This window comes from Rousettus aegyptiacus, unplaced genomic scaffold (assembly GCF_014176215.1).
Source record: "Rousettus aegyptiacus isolate mRouAeg1 unplaced genomic scaffold, mRouAeg1.p scaffold_m13_p_4, whole genome shotgun sequence".
NCBI classification, from domain to species: Eukaryota; Metazoa; Chordata; class Mammalia; order Chiroptera; family Pteropodidae; genus Rousettus; species Rousettus aegyptiacus.
This window is the reverse complement of record NW_023416307.1, coordinates 144,275,166-144,299,719: the sequence shown is the minus strand read 5'-3', so window position 1 is coordinate 144,299,719 and position 24,554 is coordinate 144,275,166. Positions and strand designations below refer to the sequence as shown.

At 42.2% G+C, this 24,554-nt stretch overlaps 1 protein-coding gene across 5 annotated transcripts in view; it reads left to right on the top strand.

The window, feature by feature from the left end:
• The window catches only part of OSBPL10 (oxysterol binding protein like 10), a 234,052-nt gene that overhangs the window by 146,580 nt on the left and 62,918 nt on the right, over window positions 1-24,554 (top strand). For all 5 annotated transcript variants that reach the window (XM_016140772.2, XM_016140773.2, XM_016140774.2 and 2 more), the window contains exon 5: window positions 23,844-24,054. In XM_016140772.2, the coding sequence (XP_015996258.1) occupies window positions 23,844-24,054 (211 nt within the window). The remainder of the gene's footprint in view (window positions 1-23,843; window positions 24,055-24,554) is intronic.

Sequence of the window (24,554 nt, the reverse complement as noted above, 5' to 3'; positions counted from 1 at the left end):
AACATTGAGTATTATCATATTTAAAATTTTTTACCAGCTTGCTCAGCAAACACAAAAAGCATCTACTTGTTCTCATTTTTATTTCTTTAATTACTTGCGAGATTGAAAAGTGTCATGTTTACCGATCATTTATAGTTTTTGTTTAGGAAGTCATATTGTCTTCAGTACCAATTTTCACTTAGCTGAAGTAAGGAAAATCCAAATGGTGGGAAACCAGATAGCCCTTAAGCCATGTCTTTAAAAAATATTTAATATTATGGTGATATCTTTATAATATATTTAGTGAAAAAAAATAATATATCATGATTACAATTTAGTAAGAGATCAGTGAAGTAAATAAATACAGCATACTTATTTAAAAGCCACAAATTTATATACCCTACAACTCAGATTAAAAGGAAAAAGTACTTTTTTTTTTTTTTTGGTGAGCGGTTCAGTCATCCTTGTGAGCCTCCACCTGGGAGGGAGGAGAGAACGATTCAGTGTCTTACTCTTTTGGTTCAGCCAGGACCTGATGGTTCTCTGGTGACGCGGCCCAGCCTCGGTTTCCTGTGATGCTGCACAGGCCCTGACCCTTAGCCGTGTCCGGATCCACCCCCTGCCCCCGACAGGGCTGTTTCCCGCACAGCATCCTTCCTGCAGCTGTGACCCTCCGGTCCTAGTGCTTCTGGCTCTCAGCTCGGTCCCCACTGCTCCTCCCACATGCAGGTCCTAAGTTCTTGGTCCTTCCTTGCCAAGCAGGGCTGCTCAGGTTTCCACGCTGTGTTTAGATGTCAAGGAGTTGCAGAATTCGTTTCTCTTCCAGCAAACATTGACTAGACTGTTGTCTCATGGTGGACTCAATAAAACCTAAAGAATGCCCCCTTGGCGGCATCCACCACCCCTTACTGCCCCCGCGTACCTTCTGTTGAATTCGTGGATGGGAGGGAGCTTTCGGGCCACGTGATTTATAAAATGTGAAAGTGCATCTGACAGTAGTTCATTAAAAGACAAAAAATACTGGAGGGAAACACACCAATATGATTTTTCTCTGAATTAACGGGGTTATAGGTGAGTTTTATTTTCTTCATATTTTTCTGTATTTTCCAAATGTCCTACAATATCTATATGGGGCTTTTATAATTTTACAAAGCCACTTTTAAATGGAGGGTTTTTTTTTTTAAACTTAAATTTTAGAGAAAAGGGACAGAAACAGTATACTTTTTGGATTATCTATAATTTTTAGTCTCTTCGGTTCCTCTGTCTTCTAATTTCCCTTCTCTGCCTCACCCCAGATTTACAAAACAAGATCAAGAATTATGAGCATGATCGTCACTGACAGAACTGGTCAAAGGACTTAGTTGAATTAAGAACTGAGGAAAATCATTCTTCTATAATTTCTTTGATGCTTGTTTTGACATTTCTATCCATTGATAAAAAGTTATCTTCTATTAAATAACATTGTGATAAGTGATCCTTTTATAGGAGAAAACTTGGTACAATAACTTCTTTTAGTGGTATTGTGCATGTCGATGATCTAGAAAATTAATTTATGTAACCCTGCTAGGTCACTGATTTCTCTGAAATCTAGACATACCTAGGCCGATTCCTAGACAACTTTAAAATTTATTCTAGAATTTTTCGGGAGGAGAAGAAAAGTAATAATGTGAAAGCAAATTAAAAGAAAAAATACCTATTTTCAGTATTTTGGTAACACTTTTTTTATCTTTGTCAATTTGCATAAATACATTTATTATACTTGTAGTGAGCAGAAAACTTGGCATTTTTTACTTAATATAAATTCTATTTATATATTTACTTAAAATACCTAAATTTCTGTAATTTATTTAAGCAGTACTGATTCTGTTGTTAGCTATTTAGACTTTTTGCCATTTAAACTCTTCATTTTGCAAATTATTATAAAACCCTGCATGGGTGGCATGTAGATCTCGTTTCTTAGCCATGCACTGCATGAGGTAGGTCGCCTGAATGGATTTGGGTGGTGAGTGGTCTCTTTGATCTGCCATCTTGTTGATAACAGGATTGATGTGGCTGACTTAGCTGGCTTCCCAAAGGACATGCCATGTTAATATCTTTTTAATCTATTATGTATGGTTAAAGGGACTGGATTTAGTGTAGTTGAATCAATCCACAAATAGCCCTGAAGCCTACTTTTAGCCTCAGTCAAATCCCTTTTTTTATGATTTTAAAAGAAAATCGAAAGTCGATTTCCCTATGGTATTTGTATATACTTGGATGAGGCATATATTACTCAAAAAAGGCAAACAGACTAAGGGATATGGAGAACGAAGAAGGAAGCAGCCCACTGAATCTTGACACCCATTCTGTGTTAGGCATTGTGCAAAATGTTTTTTCAGAGTTGTCTCGTTTAATCCCAGAATAACCTGCGAAACAGGTGTGTTACCTCTACTTAACACAGAGGGAAATTGAGGACTGGATAGATTTAAATCATTTGCCTCAAGGCTCACTTCTGAGGACGTGAGCTGGTTCTGTGCCTGTTTGGTATCAAATGCTTCTGCTGTTGTTATGGCCCTTGCTGCTCACATCTGGGCTATTCCAGTTTGCAGTAACTAGGGCTTACTTGAAAGGTGTGCCAGGATGCATTTTAAATGGAGCAAAAGACTTAGGTTTAAAACACACACACACACAAACAAAACTTTAAAAGTTGCCATAGTTAAATAAATCACACAAGAATTACTTTTGACCTTGGAATGGGGAAGATCTTTTTAAAAACATAACTTAAAAATTCTTAAGCCCAAAACAAAGATTCATAAATTTGACTTCATAAAAATAAAAAATTTTCTCATGACCTAATATATATCATAAGCAAAGTCAACCTGTGTAAAGAATCATAACTCATAAGTCAAGGGCCAATTCCCCTATTTTATAAGGATCTCCTTGAAGTTGCTGAAGAAAAGTCCAACAACCCAGTGAAAAACTGGGAAAAGATAGAATACAGTTCACAGAAAAGGAAAAAAGATGCCTTCCTTGGGTGTTTGCCTCCATCCTTACCTGGTGTAACCTGGCTTTTGGCACTTATGAGAATTCTGGCAGTGAGTCAGAAGCCAGATTTGGGCCCTCCAACTTTTGAGCAAGTTGCCTCTATCTACCGTGATGAACAATTTAGGGGAAACCATTCTGAATCACAGTTTAATAATTATAACTTCTGGCTATGTCATATCCAGGAGCTTTAGTCACCAGCATCCCAAAGCCAAGCTAAGAGTACAGTTTTCCGAAGTTCAGAAAACAATTAAGAGGAGGACAGGACTTTAGCTTGAGATTCTTGTCTGTCAATGGACAGGAATTATCCAACCTCTCCCAATGCTTAAGGACAAGCCCATACCCATTAGCAGTCAGTCCCCCTCACCCACTCTTCCTAGCCACTGGCAACCACCAGTCTTGGTTCTGTGGATCTTCCTATTTTGTATATTTCATATAAGTGGAATCATATAGTATATACCATAATTTTGTTATTCATCTGTTGATGACCATTTGAGTTGTTTCTATCTTTTGACTATTGTGCTGTGTGTGTGTGTGTGTGTGTGTGTGTGTGTGTGTGTGTGTGTGTTTGGAGTACCAATTTTCTATTATTTGGGGTATATACCTAGAAGTGGATTATCTGGGTCATGGTAATTCCATGCTAAATTTTTTTGCGGAATCGTCAAGCTGTTTTCTACTGTGACTGTACCATCCTACTTTCTCACCAGCAATGCAGGAAGATCATAATTTCTCCACATCCTAACACTTGCTGTTTTCCTCTTTATAGCCATCCTGGTGGGTGTGAAGTGGTATCTTATTCTGGTTTGTATTTGCACTTCCCTCATGACAGATGATGTTGAGTATCTATCTGTTGGGGTCCTTGTTGGATAATTGCTTAAGTTTTACATATAATTAATCTCAACTTTCAGTCCTAACACCCAGTTTTCCCACTACTATCTGCTTGAGATCATTGAGTCTAATCCGATCATGCCCTTGAACCTAGAAGGTGGTATCCATCCAAGAGACACAGGACTGCAGATCATCCCAGCCTCCTGACTTGCTTCCCCACGTAACTCTGTGTATCTCCTTTTCTGACCTTGTTCCCCAGCTCCTGAAACCCTTGCATTATGCTTTTTGGCATTCATGCTCTGTTATCAACATAATCCCCTACGTCCTCAACCTGTTCTCTAAAATGATTACTCTGTCCTCTTCTCTATCTGGAGTCTGGTTCTCTCCTGCAGCCTTCTACATGGTGGCGGGTCTCTCTTCTACTTCTTCTGGCACATAGAGATGGTGTAAGTGACCCCCTTCTCTTGGTCGCTTTCCGATCATTCTCCCTCCTTCCCCCCCCCTTAAAGCACTCACCTTTGAATTTCATATATCATCATACCACGTTCCTACCATCCTTCTTTCATCCTTTGATGGTTTGGGCCATAGCTCCCTCCAGCATTTTCCTCCTTAATCTGCTGAGATTCTCTGGCCTATCACGGTAAGAATCCTTTGCATACTCCCTCAAGTCTCTTTACCCTTCAGGCTGCACTCACCTGGCAAACTCCAACCTTGGTAAATCCTCAGACCTCCAGCATTTTCTTCCCCATTTTTTAAGTGACACCTTTCTGTTTCACTGAGAAAATAAAAGCCATGACAAGGACCTTCCTGCAGTTGCCTCCCTCCCCTGGTTCCCACCCACCTGCCTCGAACCTTCTCCCATTCGAGGCAGGTCCCTGCGCTTCTGCACCCCGTCCCTCACCTCCCTCTCTCCCCTGCTCCAGAACATCGTTCCAGACACCTCCCTTCTGTCTCGGATAATGTCAACCTATGAGGTTATTCCTCTAAAAAAGGAAACACTTAATTTTTTTCTTCTACCATCCTAAATTCTCTGGGGGAAGCCCTGTAAATTAGATTGACAAAAGATATTAACAGGAGACAAAGGAACAAACGTTTGGGTTAAGCCCTGCCTTCCACAGGAGTACTTATGACTAGGAAGTTAACTCAAAGGGGTGGTTAGGACTGAGGATCGTATAGAATCTTAACAAAATAAAAATAAATTCTTAACAGAAGAAAGAAAAAATCCATAGGGAAGTAAGAAGACAAAGGACTATTGAGCTTCTAAGGGCAACAAATGTGGAAAGGTAAATATATGGAGGAAACTAATCCAGATAAGGGATAGTTATTGGGGTTTGTTATGTAAATGCCTCTAGCTCCATTTCGGGATGGTTAAAGTCTGGAGTGTCTGGTGATTTAAACTTGTCCTGCCCTTCCTGGTAGAAAGGGGGAAGGCAGAGAGTTTTTCTAGTGTCTGCTGCTTCTCAGCTGCCTTCAGTTTAAAATAGTCCTTATGTCGAAGTGACTTACTTTGTGGTGACACATTCTGCATTTCATTCCCATCAGTGTAGAAATAAAGTATAATTTGTCCCATCTTATAGAACAAACCCTCTCTTGACCTCAAAAGAGTTGACTGTATTAATTGTTTCTGGTCTTTTTCAAACCTAGTAAGGCTTTTTCCTCCACAGTTTCCTCTGACACCATTCTTGTCAAGATCCCCAGCGATCTCCAGGTTGGAAATTCAGTGGTTAGTGCTCGGTCCTCATGTCATTGCCCTGTCAGTGCTGTGGGATCCAGCAGGTCACTTCCCCCTGCCGACCCCCAGCGTACAGGACACCACTCTCTTATGCTTTCCTCCCACCTTGCACGTCGCTCCTTGTCTTAGTTTCTGTTACTTGTTCCTTCTCCTCTCTCTAGTCCCTAGAATGTTGACGTTTCTCCGCTATCTGTATCCATTCCCTTAGTGATATTTTCCCGAGTCGTGGATGGAGGTACAATTTCTATGTGCACCACCCCCATGCCCATGTGTCCAGCTGCCTTGTGGTGTCTCCACTTGGATGCCTAATAGAGATCTCGAAGTAACTACACGCATGTATGCAAAGTTGGAGTTTTGAATGTCCTCCATGCCCCTTCCCGTTGTCCCACAAACAACAACAGAAGCTTGCTCCTCAATCGTCAAATGCTAGTAAATGGGAATTCCATCCTTCCAGTCGCTTAGACTCCAAACATTGAGGTTGTTCATCATTTATTCCACTTTTAAAAATATTCTGCATCAGCACTGTAGGAATGTCCCATTGTCTCTTCAAAATATTTCCAGAGTCAGACCCCTGGGACTGTCTGCACGGTTAGCAGCTCATGCCTGCTTGCTGCTGGACTTGTTTCTGCCCTTGCTCAGTCCTGTCCTCAGTCCAGCAGCTGGAGCGATCCTTTTAGAAAGTCAGATGATGTTTTCTTTATTCAGAACCTGTCAGTGCTGAAACGGTTGATTCCGTCTGGAACAGAGACAGTACAAAATAAGCCTGGGACGTTGTATGGTTCCTGAAATGGAAGTGCTCGAAGGCTTGTGGGCATGTGTCAAAAAAGAGCCTAGTCGTAATAGTTTATAACATTTGGAAGAAAAAAGTTAATCTGTGAGCCTGTAGTGAGAGTAAAAACAAAAGTGGTGGGTGTTGGGGAAGGAAAATGTCCACTAATACGTGCAGAAAGAATGATGGAATTAGAAAATCACCATTTGCAATCCGCAAAGAAATCATTGATTTAGGTAAAGACTATTGAGGAATGCCAAGTATGCCAAGTCGTTTGTTGGGTTGCAACCTGGACAGGTATAATCTGAGACTGGCCCCAGTATGTGGCATGTAGGGAGAGACCAAAGAAAAAGGCAGACCACCCCAGATTGATAGGCAGCAGGTGTAAGAAGCATGGAACTTGCAAGTAGTTCCTTGCATTCACTCGCCAAATCTTAAAAGTTTATACAGAGACCTTCATGGAGTTAGTCTCGTACCCAGTCCAGAGCCTCAACACCGCATTTCTGTCTCCAGGCCTTATCCTTAGAGCAGCTTCTGGGAGCAGGGAAGGCACACTGAGTGCACACTTCAAAGCATGGGAGGGGCTGAAGAGGCTCCGATTGCCCGGGTCCAGTTGGTGAGGCAAGCCGCTGGTTATGGTTCGGGCTTCTCTGACACCATTAGGTGAAGATCGTTATGAATGGGGTATTCGTAAGGTATATTTGTGGGGTTTTTCTCTCTGTTTGTGTGTGTGTGTGTGTGTGTGTGTGTGTGTGTGTGTGTGTATTGGTAAGATGCCAAAGGCTACCTGCTAATTACAGGATGAAAGCATAATTTCAAGAAAGGTAGCCAGAGGGTCCCACTTTATTCCATCATTCACACGTAGCATCACTGCAGTGAGACAACTTGACATGATGTGACTGCCGATATGATGCAACATGATGTTCTCAGCAATAGTGAAGTATTCCCCAGTCCAAGTCGAATTAAACTTTTAGGCCTGCCTCTGGTTTACAGAAAACACAGGGGATAGAGTAACAGGTTCAACACCACCGTGAGGGAACAATCAGACAAATCCAGAATGTGGGACCAGAGACCTTGTCTCTTTAAACAGAAAAAAATGGACAGAGACCTCATACTTCAAAAGAGACTCCAGCAACATAGAAACCAAATGATGTGGACTTTAACATTTTAGACATTTGTTCACATCGGAATATGGACTACGTATTAGATAATGGAAGGGAATTATTTTTAATTTTATGAAGGTAGATGGTAGAATAATAGACAAGTAGAAGAATGTCATGGCTTTTAGGAGATGCTTGCTGGAATATTCAGGGGTGAAGTATCAGTACATCTGTAACTTAATTTCACTTTTCAGAAAATAAATGAGAGATACACACAAAAATACATGCATACACATAGATAAAGCAGATATGGCAGAATGTTAATGGTTGTTGAATCTTGGTGGTGGTTATGTGGGTTTCTAGTCTTTAAATTTTTCTGAATATTGAAAATTTAAAAGACAGTAAATAATCCCCACTTAAACAGAATACCAGGTATAACTTGTTTAATTACGATTCACTGTATTGCATTTTGCAGACATTGCGTTTTTTACAAATTGAAGATTTGTGTTAAACCTGCATTGAGAAAGTCAACTGGAACTCTTTATCCACCAAACTCAGATGATAGTTAGCATTTTTAAGCAATGAAGTATTTTTTAAGGCATGTACATTGGGTTTTTTTAGACGATGCTATTGCACACTTAATAGGGTACAGTGTAGTGTAAACATAACTTTTATATGCATCGGGAAACCAAAACATTTGTGTGACTCACTTTAGTACGCTGTTCGCATTAGTGCAACATTCACTTTATTGCATTGTTCTGGCCTCAAATCTGCAATGTCTGTGAGCTATTCCTCTAACCCCTCTTCTCACACAGAGTGAAATCTAGACCTTACAAACAGTTGGAAGGTCCTGCACATGAAGGTCCTTTCTTTGCCTCTCTACACCTCCTCCATCTCTTCTCTCCATCCGACTCAAGTCCGACTGGCCTTGATGTTTAAAGTTATGTGATGAACAGTAAATTGGAACAATCTTCCCCATTGCAGTTATTCAAGTTCAGAAAGATATACTCATAGACATGCCTCTAAGGCTCCCCATCCGACTCAAGTCCAGTCCGACTGGCCTTGCTGTTTGTTGGCCACGCCGGGCCTGCTCCCACCACAGGGCCTTTGCAATTCCTGTCGCCCCCTCCTTCCTTTGGCTCTCTGCGTGGCTTCTTATTTCCTTGAGATGTTTGCTCAAAGGTTGTCTTAGTGACACCCTCCTAGATCACCCACCTATTTAAAATTGCAATTCCCTTGCCCGCCATCTCTTCCTCTTTTTCCTAATTTTTCTCCATAACACTCATCATATTTTCTTGTTTACTTACAGTCCATCTTCCTCCATTTGGAACAGCAGCGCATGTGGGCAGGGATTTTTATTATTCATTCGTTGCTGAACCCCCTCGCCTAGAAATGTGCCCAGCTTAAACCTGCCAAGGCTGAGGACATGTTCCCAGTGTTTCTTCCCAGAAACTTTAAATAGCTGTAAAAAACATTTCCTCTGTGAACTGTGGAGAAAACAACGCCACTTAAAGGTAGCCGAATGGAATCCATAGGCGAACATCGTTTAGCATCTAAAATGACAGTTCGACCGTAAAATCCAATAAAAATCTGTTGTGTAAAGGCTGCCAAAAGAATAATTTACCCAAAAAAAGGTATTTGAGAGGCTTTATTCTACATCAAAATCAATACCTTTAAAGCCTTAGGGGCATGTCTATGAGTATATCTTTCTGAACTTGAATAACTGCAATGGGAAAGATTGTTCCAATTTATGTTCATGACATAACTTTAAAATAATTGAGTCGAGTCAAGCTGCTTGTTTTGAAGTGAAGATAATGGGGAATAAGAAGTCTCTTTTTTTCTTAGTAATCAGAAGCCTATAATTTAGTGCAAAAGAGAATAGCGTGGAACGGTCTCCTATCACCATACACACATTTGCATGCATGCACACAATATGACAGTATGCATTTCCCTTTTGATTTCGAGTTTATTAATTTGATAGCTCTAGGCTTTAAAAATACCTTAATTTAAATATATATAATTGATCTTTAGTTTTTCATGGATTCCATATTTGCAAATTTTCTTGCTTGCTCAAATTTATCCGTAACCCTAGACTCAATGGTAGAGATGCTGAGCTGGTCATTCACAGACCACCTGCAGAGCTGCAGAAAATTTGAGTCACTTGTGCATGCCCCAGCTGAGGTGGCAACATTCTGCCTCCTTGTTTCATTTCTCATTTTGTAAACAAGTATCCTTTCACAACATACTTAGTACCACATTTTTTGCTTGTTTGTGCTTTTTGTTGATGATGTCACTGTTTTAAGTGGGCCCCCAAGTGTAGTGTGAAAGTGCTGTCAAGTGTTTGGAAGCGCAAGAGGTGATGAGCCTGATGGAGAATGTGTGTTAGATGATCCTTGTTCAGGTGTGAGTCGTCCTGCTGTTGGCTGTGAGCTCAATGTTAATGAAGCAAAAATAAGGGACATTCATAAAAAGGAAGAGGAAATGTGCTGATCTGTATATGAGGCTACTTTGGAAAATGCTTAAAGTAACATCTATAAGTGCACGATGAAACTGGAAAAGCAACTAAATTTGTGAATTCGTGAGAAGACCAATTTAAAAAAAAAATTGCGAACAGCATCGTTGTGGAAGCCAAAGAAAATTCTATGTCAGGTCACTGGGGCCGGGAAAACGGTAATGCCTTCTTGGCTAATGCTGGTGGACTCACATGTATATTTCAAAAGATGTACAATGTGAAAAATGTTAAATCTGCAGGTGAGACAGGTTCTAAAGATCAAGAGACTGACGGAGAATTTTAAAAATATAGTCTTCCCTCATTATTCACAGATTCTGTATTTGTACATTCTCCTATTTGCTAAAATTTATCTGTAACTCGCTAAATTGATACTCATGACACTTTTGTGGTCATTTGCAGACATGTGCAAAACATGGAAAAATTTGTTGCCAATGTACAAACGTTCCCGGCAAAGGTCAAGCAAAGTGATGATGTTTGGCCCTCGTTCCTCTTGTTATACAGAGGTGACTAGAGGGTGGACGTGGAGGGGCCAGCCGTGAGTGGGGTGACCCCAGGGACCCAGTAGGCCAGTGGGCTTCTTCTGTCTACAGCTGCCATTTTCTCAGGAGAGGGTAGTGTCTGGCAAAGGTTCCCATCCTTTAGTCAGCAGGGGGCAGCATGGGAGTGGGTAAAATTGGTCCTTGATCTTCAGGTTAACCAGGCTTTTCAGAGCAATAGAGCCCTTGAAAGAATACCTACCTGGTGTGAAAGCTGAGGAAATTGTTTTTAAAGTAAATTCAGCTTTATGAAAATCTAGCATATATTTCAGTTTGAAGTAGTATTTTATTTATTTATTTATTTTTTTTAGTAGAGGAATTGCGTTTCTTAGATACATGGTTTATTTTTTTGTTTTTGTTTTTTGATGGCTCGGAGTTGGGGTAGAGGGTTACGCACAGTCAGGGACCTTCGAAGGGAGCCAGTGAGCATTTCCTCCTGCTGAGTATTACCTTTTATCGCTACTAAATTTACATGAAAATAAAGCCAATTTATCCCTGGAGTGAAATATGTATTTACATCATAATCGAGGAAAGAATCACAGCACTTGTTTATTTTGCAGTTGGGAAACATGACAAAATATCCGAAAGGATAGCAGCTATTTCACATTCTCTAAATGGTTCGTTTAAAGATGGTGAATTAACAGTACACAGATAAGTCTAAAGGGAGTTAGTCGTTTCTAAGTATTTTTTGAACTGAAGGAGAAAGTGCATTTTCCTTCTGTACGTGCCCGGATTAACGAAAACGATGCTACTGATGCAAGTATAACGGAGCTAGAGCATCTTCACTGGGAAAAAAACAAATCTGAAGACTGAAGAGTGACCCAGAGCCTGAAGGGTGCAAGTATCGTCACCTTGTGCTAGCCAGGTGCTCAGGAATCGTGGGCATAGGGCTGCCCCCAGACCTCAGGACCTCAAAGGAAGAAAGGTGAGTGCTCGTGGCAGGACTCGGAGAGACGGGCTTGGTGTCTGGTAACTTCTGATAGGGAAGTGGGAAGAGCTTCATGGAGAAGCACGGCCCCGAGCTGGGCATTGGACACCTGGTAGGACTTCCACCATGAGGGACAAAAAGGAAACGATTTGCTGGCGAGATGTAACCTGAGAGAAAATCAAGAAGTGCAAAATTGCCCAAGTATGTAGTGTTTTTATGAGAAGTCAGGGACAAGATATACAAGCCACTGTTTGTGAGAATTACACAGAATTCTGTTTTCACATCCTGTACTTTCCAAGGTCATCGCCAGGGCCAGACGTTGTCTTTTCCTCTCTCAGTTCTGGCGATGGTCATAGGAAGAGAAGAATTCTCATGAAAGAATTGTTTTCATCACAACCGCATAGGGAAAACTCCAGAGGGCTCTTAGTGAGTGTTGGCTAATGATTTAGCTAAATCCGGATCTCCTGGGTGGCAATTTTAATTTTCACAAAGTTAATAGAAGCATTAGACTCGTGAACGTAATATGGGAAAATAGGTAACACAGCTAATGGGGTTTATTTCTAGACTTTGGAAATCATTAGCAAAGGTATAAGCTAAGAGAAGACTTTGGGTTGAGCCCTTGTCTCTTAAATTCCTTTGCACCTGGTGGACTCGCTTGACTTTGCATCATGAGACGGTACTACAAATGAAAGAAAAAAAAGGTAGGGTGGTCTGGGCTCCGTTGAGTTTAGGTGTTTAGTATAAGCATTTATAAGAAGTTAGTATCCTCCCAGAGCCCTCTGACAGGAAGCTGTGTAACCCTGGCATTCATGCCACAGTAGCATGGACTTGAGGGAATTCTCCTTATCTGACTTAATTGTTTCAGATAAAAGTATTGACTGATGTGCCAGATGACATGCAAATCTCGTGAAATAAGTTTTTTTTTAAAATCATTTGTAAATAGTGTGCATCCTTATATCTAATGAATATTAGAATCCTAAATTGGATTGAATACCACAGTGCATCCATCCACCCAATAAACACATGTCCCACATCTCCTCCGAGTAGTCTTTTGATGGATAAGTTCCCATGGGCTCTTCCCGTAAAGCATTCACCGTATGGCAGAAGATTAATTGATTGATTCAGTGTGCTGAGGCCTGAAGGTAGATAATGTTTGGAGCTAAATATAGTAAGTTTCTTTTGAGTGTATATTTCTGAGTAGCGGTCACAGACTACACACCCTTGTACTGGCTTTCTTAAACTGTATATGCTGGAGTCATGAGGAAGTGTGGAGAAGGAGCAGGAAGGATCCAGGCTGGTTCATTTTTACTGTTGGAAAGCAATCTCCAATGCGGGCATCTGTGATGGGGGTTAGCTCTTTTGCAAAAGCACAGTTCATTACACATTATTATTCTATGTCATGTTCGAGCACCTCGAGGATTAGATTCGGAGCAGTTTGTGTGTAGGAGTTGTGTTTTCTTCTGTAGAATGTTGAGTGCGGTGTCATTTACCCACTGGGGATACAATAAATATTAATTACTGGTGGCTTATCCCTTAACATAATTTTCATTTTCAGATTAATGAAGCAGATTCTTGATAAATGCACTTGTCTCTCCAGAGTTTCATTTGCCAAGACTCAAACTCTATAAAGGATTCTCCTGGAGGCATGACGTTCTTGTTCAGATTTTTTCCTCCCTTTTAAGTGCCCTTTGGAGATGCATTTCTTTCCTGAAAATAATTGGCACTAGTGAGATTAATTTTAGCTGGAAAAGAGAACTATACTGTTATAGTCTTGTCTGCTACTTTGAGTAGGTGTTTGAACTAAAAACAAGAAGTTTTAAAAGAGATTAGCAGGCATCTACGAAGTAGAGCGAGGGCCTAGTTTGAGATACATATATGCTACCAAGTCGAAGTTAGAATATAGATGTGTTGGCGTGTTTTCTTCAGGAATTCTTAGAAACAACACTGTCTCCCTCCAAACTAAAAGAATTTCCCCAAATGAAGATTAACTATCTAAGAAACTTAGAGGTTTTTTGAGATAGACTGAGCACGTGTGTGGAATGCAGGTGACCAAAAGTGAAGCAGGATCAAGAAAATGGTTTATTCCATATCCGCCCATCTTTGGTTGGTAAGGTTACATTTTGTAAGAGGAAAACTGGTCTCCTACATCATGTGCAGAGCGAATCCTTACTCTTTATTATTTAGTGTTTTTTTTTTTTTTGATGAATCATGTTTTCTTGAGATTTTACCCAGGAAGAGTTTGTGGTCTAACCTGTTAATTCATTCATTTTCTGGTGAATGAATTACCCCAAGTGGATAGGACAGCTCGCTCCCAAGTATCTGCATCTTTTTAAATGGAAGGTCATCCTCAGTGAGCATCAGGTTCTGTGTGTGTGTGTGTGTGTGCGCGTGTGTGCACATGCACATGCGAGTTGTGGTCACAAATTGTAGTGCAGTGTTGTTCCGTGTGCCTCCTGAAAAAGGGGGCAGAGAAGTTCGGATCCATAGCAGCGGACCTCAGTCCTGACCTCTCCGCTTCCATGGATTATGATTTGGGCCCCAAGGTTGTTTGTGTAAAAAGAGAAGCATATCAACCAGCCCTGCCTTGTGGGCCAGGGCGCAGCTGGGAGGACGAGAGATCATGAATATGAAAGCACTTCCGTAAACTGTAGTCTTCCTGCTCCCCCCAGACGTGAAAAGGCCCTGCTTCTATTATTCATGTACATGACCCTTGATGGTAAGACTTTTTAGACCGGAGGTAAATGAAGAGCGTGAGAAGACAGGGAAGTATAGGGAGAGCGTAGGGCTGCTCTCTGCTGTTCTCTGAAGCTCCGTGCTGGCTTAAATCAGGCACGGGGCCTTGGAGGAGGGGATTGGTGAAGGCGGACAAAGCCCCTTCCCTTAACCTGGTGGGTTCCAGGGACAGAATAACTAGGCGGTCGGACAGGGTCCAGGTCGCAGTGCTCCCTCAGGCGTGGGGAGGGTGTGGGGACCTCGGCAACTGTTTCCCATTGTTCTGTTTTCCCTTTTATGACAGAACTGTGGCTTCTTCAAGAGCTTTCTGGATACATGTGTTTCTCCCAATAGTCCCTCCCCTCTCTTTCCTCAGGACTTTGGCTTTCCCTTCCTTTACTGGGGACCATCTTGCACCCCATTCCCTACACTGGTGCCCTCCCCCAGCCATCCTCATTCCCGCCTCCACCTCGTTGAAGGAAACACATTCTCTGGACTCCCTTTAGTCTTATTCGCTTACCTTTTCTCTACTGGATATGGAAGCTTCTTTTTTATTGAATATATCTGACATATAACATGGTGTAAATTTAAGATGTACAGCATGTTAACTTGATACATTTCTGTGGTGTAATATGATTGCCATTGTAACAATATTTAGCACCACTGACACATTACGTAATTATCTTCCCTTTTTACTGGTTGGAGTAATTAAGTTTAGTCTCCTAGCCAGTTTGATGATTACAGTATAGTATTGTCTGTATTCATTATACTGTGCATCAGATCTCTAGGGCTTGTTTATTTGTTGCTGGATATGGGAGCTCTTTAACCTTTCTTTATTTCATGTTATTACAGGAATATGGGCAATGAATTAAAACAATGAAATGCTGGTTTTGCTTTTTTGCCTATAAAATTGGTTAAGAAAAATGATCGTAGAGAGTGATAAGAAAGAGGATAGCTCACACAGCGCCGAGGGAATACAAATCGGTATAATTTTGTTCATGGCGAGCTGGCAGTATTTATCAAAAGCTTTAAAATTAATGTTAAAGCAATTTCTCTTCTAGGAATTTATTTTAAGAAAACTGTTATAAATGTATGCTGAGATTTAGCTTCAGAGAAGTTTGTTGAGTTGTAATTTGTCACAGAGAAGAAAGTTAGACTTTATTGTAATGTCCAGCAGTGGAAATTGGGCAGTAAATTGTGGCACATTTATGTGATGGAGTGATCTGCAGTATATTACATAGTATTGTCAAAATTTATCGACGTGGTATATGGGATAAAAAAAGGTTACAAGCATGATGTGCGACCGTTTTCATAAAAAGTAAAAGTACGTATCTATGCATAAAAATGTAAGTGCATATACACCAAGATTTTAACATTCATTTTCTCCAGTGTGGAATGCGTTATGAGTATTTTTTCATCTTCCTGTGAAAAGTATTACTTTTGCACCAAAATAAAGGGGCGAAAGATATTCCTAAGGGAAACAAAGCAGATTAGACTCCGGAATGGAGCATCTCTAGAAGCCCTGGCTGTAGGCGTGGTGGGGGCTGCGGGGTGGAGGGTTGGGGGATAGGGGGATAGGGGGATGGGGGCCAGCCTTGAGTCCGGAGTGACTGCCTTCATCTGCATTCAGCGCCCCCTTTAGGTCCCAGTGTGGGACACAGGGCGCAGACAAATGAGTAATGAGTAAGGCGATCATTTAGTGCTCCCTTACCTTCCTCTCAAATCCTTCCGTTGGCCTGTGGTATTTTCTTTGAGAACAAGAGATTACTCCTTTTGCATCTTATGTCCCTTGTTTCCAACGTGTTAAAATTCAGTACGGATGCACGGAATTGAAAAATAATTTTTAACCTTCGCATAGGCATCTTGTTACATAATTCTGAAAATGCATCCCCCACCTCAGTTCTTCCTTCTCAAACATGACGCGAGAAGAAGCGATGGTGAGCTCGCACTGAAGAAGCTTTTGCTCCGCAGCCAGGGTCTCCTGAGCTCCGAGTGTTATCGATGGAGAAAGATGTCTCGATGTGTGTATGAGTTTTCTAGGGCCGCAGTAAGGAAGTACCACAGGCGGGTTAAGTACCAGAAATGTATCGTCTCACCGTTCTGGAGGCCGGAAGTCCAAGGTCAAGGCATCAGCCCTTCTAGTTCCTTCCGAGGGCTGTGAGCGAAGGATCTGTTCTAGATCTCTGTCCTTGGCTTATGGATGGTCATCTTGTGGCTTCTCTCATCTGCCCTCTATGTGTAGTCTGGCTTCCAATTTCCCCTTTCAAGAAGGACCCCAGTCATATGGATTAAGGCCCACTCTAATGACCTCAATTTAACTTGATTGACTCTGTAAAGAGCTTCCAAATAAGGTCACGTGTGAGGCGCTGGGAGTTAGGATCGACATGAATTTGGGGGGACACAATTCAATCCACACCACTGTATTTTCCCCAAATTAAAAAATCTGTAAAAACACTAGAGAAGATAATGTTGAACCCCCCACGTCACCATCAACAGCTTTAATATCTCCCCCAAACCAATATCGTTTCCTCCTTACTCTCCACCCCCATCAGATTATTTTGAAGTAAAGCCTAGGCCTCAGAGATGAAGCATTTTAAGTGATACAAGTTTACAGAATTACACATAAGGGTCGATCCTTTTTAAATAATATCACCTGTGTACATGTATATATAAATTAGAAGAGTCAGAATAATACCAGAGGTCAACAGTGCTTATTTTAGGACGTGGGGTTATAGGTAATTTTTACTTCCTTCTTCATGGGTGTTTTTACCATCTAATTTTGTTGGGATGGTGGTCAGTGGAGAGAGCCAGCCTTCTGTAATCTGACGAACAAAAACTAGTTGACTCTAGGTGGTGAGAAAGGGCGGGGTGAGGGACAGTGGTAGAAACTTCACCGTAGTTGTTTTCTGAGGCAGGAGATAGTATTTTGCTTCCAGAATATGAGAAAGAGGAGGGGCACAGGATCATGTCTTCTCTGAAGTGATGTGCAAGGACCGCGAAGCTGTGTGGCCTCAGCGAGGGCACCTGGCCTCTTCGAACTGAGGTTTCCTGGCTGCAGAATGAAGGAGACAGGCTTGACGGACTCATCAGGTTCATGTAGCTGCGAATGCTATTGTCTCATATTTCTTGAGCACCTCGGTGTGGATTTGCTTCCTAGGAGTTTGTAAAGATAAAATTTGCACTTCACATTGGTGCAGCGTGGCATTGTCATTGAGGGTGGCGAAAAAACGAGGGCGGAAAAGCCAAAGGCAAAGATATGGCAGAAAGGAATGGAGTAGCCTCCTCCCCACATCTTTAGAGAGTGTTTTTTGGTACTGTGTATGCTCGTGTGTGTGCAGTTCAGGATCCTGCCTTGGCCTTTTGCCCTTGACAGCATGGGCTCATTTATTAATAGCACTGACACGTCTCTGTGATCCTCAGAACAGACTTTGGATGTCTTTCATCTCTGATTGGCCTTTCAGCCGCTCTTTTATTTCATTTCTGTCCCCCTCATCTCATATGGTAAAGGCCAAGAGTCTAAATATTGAATTTAAAAGTGCCATTAGCTTCTCCTCTCTCTCAGGGCTGAGGGTGCCAGTGGACAGAGAAATCAGAAGTTGTGGCTTAAGTCATTCCATAATGGTCTGCCTCAGCAATGACACTGTGAAGTCCAAGGCAAAGCCGAGCATGAAGCCAGAAAGCAGGCAGACATCTAGAAATGATGACTGCTTCTCTGCTTTCAATTTTTTAAAAGGAAGAGTGAATTCTCTTACCAAAAAGGTTAATAGGCGGTGCTTAGCAACTTTCTGTCTGATCAGTTAGCTCTGCTTATGAGGCAGTCTTCACCTCGGAAGCAGGGACGACACGTCTGCACTTATGTACCTTAGAAAAAACACTTTTTTGTCTGGAGTCATAAAGATGACTGCAGGCCTGAGACTACCCTCCCGCACCCAGAGTTGAAGGTGGAGAATTCTGCCAGAACAGGCACCTGGGGGCTCACCCTTCTCCTACCTGGCGACACCAGCCAGCCGGATCTGGGGATGCTCGTTCTGTCTTCTCCGACAGCACCAGCCAGGGACCGGTGGAGCCCCTCATGCAGGAGATATACCAAGCAGATCGAAATTAGGTTGTCATTGAAACCACAGGCTGCAAAAGTAGGCTACATCCTGTGTGCTAGAAACCTAAACATGTGGCTTCCTCCTGGAAAAAAAAAAAAAATCACATTGGACCTAGAGTCTCTTAACATGATAGCCAAAATGTCTAGCATACAACGGGAAGTCACTGGTCATACTGGGAATCAGTAAAAGTACAACTCGAATGAGAAAAAAATAATTATCTGACATGAAGACGGAGCCGAGTCAAATGCTGGTTTTATTGGGACACAGCCACCCTCATTTGTTGCGCCCGCGCTGACCGCTGGCAAGCTACAGTGGCAGAGTTTAGCCCTTGTCACAGAGACTCACCCACTGGTTTGCAAAACCTTAAATATTTACTCTCTGGCCCGTTGCAGAAGTTTGCTGATGATCCCTGCAGTCAGGTAATCAAAGACCAAATGTTCAATTTTTTTGCGGCTCTTTTTTTTGTTTCCTTTGGTTTAAAGTATAGACTGTTATGTGCCTTACATCGGTTTCTCTGCTCTCTTCCTGTGCTTTTTCACTTTATTCCTCTTCTGCATTTGTAACCTCATCTGTATGGCCAGCAGTCTCTCCCCTTTGGAAGTGGACCCCATTTCCTCCGGCTCATCTTTGTTCCTTATTGCCACTGACACTCTCTTAGCCTTAGAGAGCTGTAGAGTTGGAGATCTGTCCACTAGATGCGGTTTTCTTTCTCCATTCACCTCATCAGCCTTAACAGACAGCCAAGAGTCCATAATGTGTTTAGGACAACATTGCATTTGGGAGTACAGTGTCCCAAGGGGACCAGGGACCCTGTCTAAAGGAAACCCTTAATAGGTTATCATTCCAAGTAGATAGTATGCCAAGAGGTGGAAGAAGACATAACCCAGGAAGAGGTACAGGCAGAAGCCTGAATGTCAGGTAGGAAAGTCAGCAAGGAGAAGAAATCATTTGGGTGTAAGGCCGAGGCTAACCGTGTCCCAATGCAGAAATGGGGAGAAAGGCTCTGGAGACTGGAATGTCGACTGTCTGTTGGGAAGGACTTTGAGTTTCACCCCTGTAAGGAGACCACCGTCTTCGTGGGGCGTTGAGAGCGTCTGCGAGAGGGGCGGGCAAGGTCAGAATTTGAGAATTTCAAGTTTGGTTTACAGTACAGGGACTTGATTGGAATTAGGTAAAGGTCAATGTACAGGATTGGTAGAGACGATGAGGTAGGGCGTTCAAAGAATTTTAGGGTGCAAACTGTCTATTGACGGTTTCCATTACATGGATATTTCAGGGAGTTTTTGTAATGAGCTGGGATATTAAAGTATTGCTAACAAGGGTAATGGAATAGTAAGTCTATGTTAATGGAGACAGTAAGGGTGTGTGTGTGTGTGTGTTCGCGTGCGTGTGCGCGCCCGTTTGTTGTAAAGATCCTTGAAGCGTGGCTTTTAAGCTTAGGTGAGGACCTTGGCCAAGTGAAAAAGTGCCCAACTTAGCCAAGAACCGATCCCTGATGCAGAGGGGAGACTTAAAAGGAGCTTTGGAATTCCACCAGGCCGAGGAGAAATGCCAAATCAAGGCCACCTCGAAGCTGGCATCAAATTGTTTGGTCTACTTCTTGGCCAGACAGATTGAGTCACTGTTGGTTCTGAAGAATCTGTGTGCTCAGGAGCCTCTGCCAACCAAGATAAAGCAACGCTGGTTACTTTAGGACAGGGAATCTGTGTTCAGAAAGTGCTTAGTGCTCATCCTTTGATTATTGATGGACGAGTGACTGAGCTAATGTTCACTGATATCTGGCCTGTCAGGACTATGCCTTTTCAGGTGCTTTTCACACTTGCTGCAAGATTTGCAGCTCAGCGGTTAGAAGCAATCAAGCCCCGTCTCTTGCTGCCCCCTTCAGTTCTTTCTTTAGCCAGATCCAAGCCTGTCGAGCTGGATGACATTGAGTTTGGGTCTCCGCATCTTGGTTTCCGCTTCATTTAAATAAAGCAATAAAATCTGCAGCCACTGATTTTATTTTATTAGCTTTAACTCCTACGATTTGATTTTGTAGTGCACATGCCATTGTTGATACTAGAGAAATGGGCCATGGAATTTTCCCCTCCTTGTGAAGTTTGCTTATCTGTGAAGTTCAACCTGACCTACATGTAGTCGATTTTAAAACCTCAGAGTTGATATTTTCAGGAGGTGGCTCTCTGAAGCTTCATCTGGGGCCCCGTTTTGCACCCCGCGTTACAGGATGGTGATGTCCCTGATGGTAGAAGCCAAATGCCTGAGAGAAATGAAATGTGTGTGTGTGTTTTTTGTTTTGTTTTGTTTTTAAACACTGCAGATGATTAATGCTAATATGCTTTGGAAGAAGTATTGAGAGCTCTGATTTGAAACTTATGTAATTAAAGTAAGTGGTTCACCATTTTCAAAGGCTGGTAGCAGTGGGCACTTTGCTTGCCGATGGTTGTGCTTTGTTCTTCCGTTGATCCCTCGTGGGAACCTGGAAGGGGAGAGGGAGCTGCTTTAAGAACCTGCTGTTGATATTCTTGTTGCATACAGCTTGTCAGTGCTTCAGGCATCTTCTCATGTGTGCCCTTAACTGAAACTAGATGTGGAAATAGCCAAAACTTGTTCTTCCAGAGTCTGATGAAGATTCTTCATCAGTGCCTCTTGGTCTTAGAAACGTCAGCACGTTAATAACCGTGATACACAGCTCTGAGGCTGGGCATCCTGCTTCCATTAGGGTTCCTTCCATTCCTTTTGGAGCCCGTTGAAGCTAAAATAAGGTGAAGGTTGGCATCGACTATGTCATTAAAGACTAGAGTTCTTTGTCACAGCGCATCATGGAAAACGAATTTATAGGACTCGTTCTGCTGTGTGTCGAGCCCTGTGCTAGGCTTATTTCATTTTCAGTCCTCAGTTTGCCAAGAAAGATGTTTAAATCATCAAGAGCTGGGTTATTGATATGTTTCTAGGACAGGGTTACTGAAGGGGGCGCTTTTGACGTTTTGAGCAGCAAAGTTTTTGTTCTATGGGACTGTGCCCAGACTCGAGGGGTATTTAGCCTTCCTGACGCCCCTCCCTCTCAGTGCCAGTAGTTCTCAGACATCGTAACTGTCAGATCTACCCACTGCCTGTTCAAATGCCCCCTCCCGTAGGGCCATCCTGCCTTTGGCATTGCCAACAGGTTCTCAGTAAATACTGGCGAATACTCTGCAGAGAGCAGATATTTGGATTCCGTCTCTGGGCATGTGCCTCTGTGGTGTTAGAGTGAAGATTCTGTGAGTCAAGTTTGTGTTTTTATTACCTGAGATTTACATAATATATATGCTTGTGAAATAACAAGTATCCGTGCTATACAATATAATTGGAATATAGTTCTTTTTGTTGATTAAAAACAAGTGCATTCCACACAGTTAATGGCTTAATTTTGCTTACCTTTTCTCTTAAGCATCTTACATCGTCCATACTAGTCAAGAACATCATATATTATACATCTCATCATGATATGTTCTTCTTCCCTTTCAACACATCATTTTTCTAAGACAAGATTTTATGGTCAGAATTTAAAGAAATGCTGACTACGACAAATAGTTTGAAATCTACTTCTCCCTAGCTCTTAGCAGCTCTCCATATAGTTGACTGTCAAAGAATACATAAACATTTTATCTTCTCTGAAGTTAGATCAGTTGGCGGTATTTCTTGGTCAACCTAAACTGATAATGGAGGTGGTGTTCTTTACTAAATCTTCAGTCATATTATTCTAATCGAGCATAATGATTTCTTTAGATTTTGTTTCATAAGTGTACCTTTAAAAGGTCTCTTGCACCTGAGTGACAGAAGAGCATGACTGGGGATTCATTCATTCATTCATTCATTCGACAGATATTTATTGTACTTGGAATCTATTACTGAACAGCACAAATGTAATCCCTGCTTTCACACTAGCACAAATGAACATAATAAGTAAATCACAAGTTAGGTTGGAAGACGGTACATGCTAGAGAGAAAAAAGTTGATAAGGAAGACAGAATTGCCAAGAGTTGGGCTGGAGATGCAATTTTAAGTTATGCAGCTCAGGAAGCTTTCCTAAGTGCATAATTTCAAAGCAAAGAACTAAAGGAGAAATGAATACTTACTGAGCCCCTGTTATGCCTCAGGTACTGTTTAGGAGCTAGAATAGCCAGGTATAACCTCTGTCATCTGCAGAAAAAAATGTGCACGGCCAAAGGGTGAGGGTGCGCATTAAGGCGAGAAGGCGACAGACCACCGTATCTGTGCAGTGTGTCTGACATCGACTTAGAATCTTTTTGAAGTAATGTCACCTGTTTTGGTAAGCAAGATTGCAATGGGCGAGATGGGTTTTTTTGGTTTGTGTTTGTTTTTGTTTTTGTTTTTAGCAGATGATTATGCAGAATGCTAGAAAATAGCAGGCATTTGTTCTCAAAAGAAAATAGAAAAATAAAGCTGAGCAAGGAATGAGTTTTGTGTCCAAGTCCAGTGGTCCTTACAGAATTATTACATCTCCTCTGCTGGTGACATCATGATGATAACAAGGACCCTGTGGGGTTGACAATGACAAAGCAGGAGATATCGCTTCAAATTAAGGACCGATTTGTCGTGGAAGCTCAATGAACCGTGGATTGGAGTCTAGACCAGGAGTTGGTTCCTGCCACTGATGCCGACCAGCCTTGGGACCTCATGGGGTTGCTTCAGCTTCTTCACTTTTCAGAATGACTGTGTATTTGCTGGCAGTGCACTTTATCTACATCGTCTTTTAAGAGAGAGAAGTTGTAAAACATGAAGAAATGAAGAGAGGAACTTCACAAGATAACCAGTAAAGTCTTTTTCTAGTTCTTGAGTTCCATTCTCCTGGATTTTTCAATTCAAAGAAACAGACTACTGCTTATGAATTGAAGCCAGGCCACAAAATAAGCTATTTTGGGTTGTCATAGCTTCAGCTGTGGAATAGGGCTGGCTTTAGAATTCCTGGGTTTTCCTTCCTCCTGGCATCTTGCATGGTGTTAAGAAAGTCACATCCTATTTAGCATCTTGGGGGGTGGAATATTTCAGTGCTGGCTTCATTCTGATCTCACTCCTACAAATCAACAGCTCTAGATTTCATTTCTATTTCTTGAACTTCAAAAAGACTTCCAAGGAGTTAGGAACTGGAGCTGGAGGAGAAGCAAGGAATTAACCTTGCTCTGAGGCTAAGCCGGGGTTTGTCCAGTCTCTCAGATAACATTTCATAGTAAAAGGACCTTAAAGATGGTCATAAGGACTTCTACCTTTAATGTATTTATTATTGACTTATCTTCAGAAGGGCTATAAAATGATACACTGAGGTGGTCCTAATGGTCACTTGTAGCTCTGAAGTTCTGAAACTCTTCTGTGATCAGAGCTGCGGATGTGTGCCTTTGGATAGTTTTAGCTGGACAGATTTCACCTAGGCTTGCATCATCAAAGGACTAACTTGTACTGGGCACCCTCTGAGCTGACTCTCGCGTCACCTGTAGTCTGGGTGATGATGGTTTGGTTCTCTCACCACTTTGCTCTAACTTTTCTCCAGTCTCATGGGTTAAGCATCGGCTCCCACACTTGTTAAAAGGAGAACTTCTGACCCTAACCTCCTTGCTGTCTTCCTGTTCTGTAGATGATGAACCAGGTGGAAGGACAGCAGAAGAACCTTGTGCACGCCATTGAGTCTCTTCCGGGTTCTGGCCCCCTCACTGCCTTGGACCAGGATCTGCTGCTACTGAAAGCTACCTCTGCTGCTACCCTCAGCTGCCTCGGGGAGTGCCTCAGCTTGTTACAGCAGAGCGTGCACCAGGCGGGCCAGCCCAGCCACAAGCCAGGGGCCTCAGGTAAGACCTCCCAGTGGGAAGTTCTGTCTTTGCAAATAAGGACTCTCCAGGGTGGGTGTGTTTGTGTCTCCCATTGCTGTCCTTCTTTAAGTCCACTCATTTATCCACCAGCCATCTGTCCTTTTCATCCAAGTGTTTCTTCATTTATCCCTTCTTCCTTCCTATTTTCTTTTGCCAATTAGGAGTGTAATATCCTATGAATCATTTAACCAATGTGTTTACGTGAATGCCATGGAGCTCCTTTTAGAGTTGCTGGCATCACATCCTGTATCTTTGCCCTCTGTTGTGTTTTTAAGATCCATCCCCGTGTAGCATCTGGCCCATTATTTCTAACTATGCCTGTGGTGTGTGTCCACCACATTTTACCTGACACCCGCTGATGATGGACAAGCACGTGGCCTCCTGCTCTCTGCCCCGCCCACCTTGCTGCAGGGAGCATCCTGCTGCATGTCCCCTCGTGGACCTGTGTGAGAATTCCTCTAGGAGACATGCCAGGAACA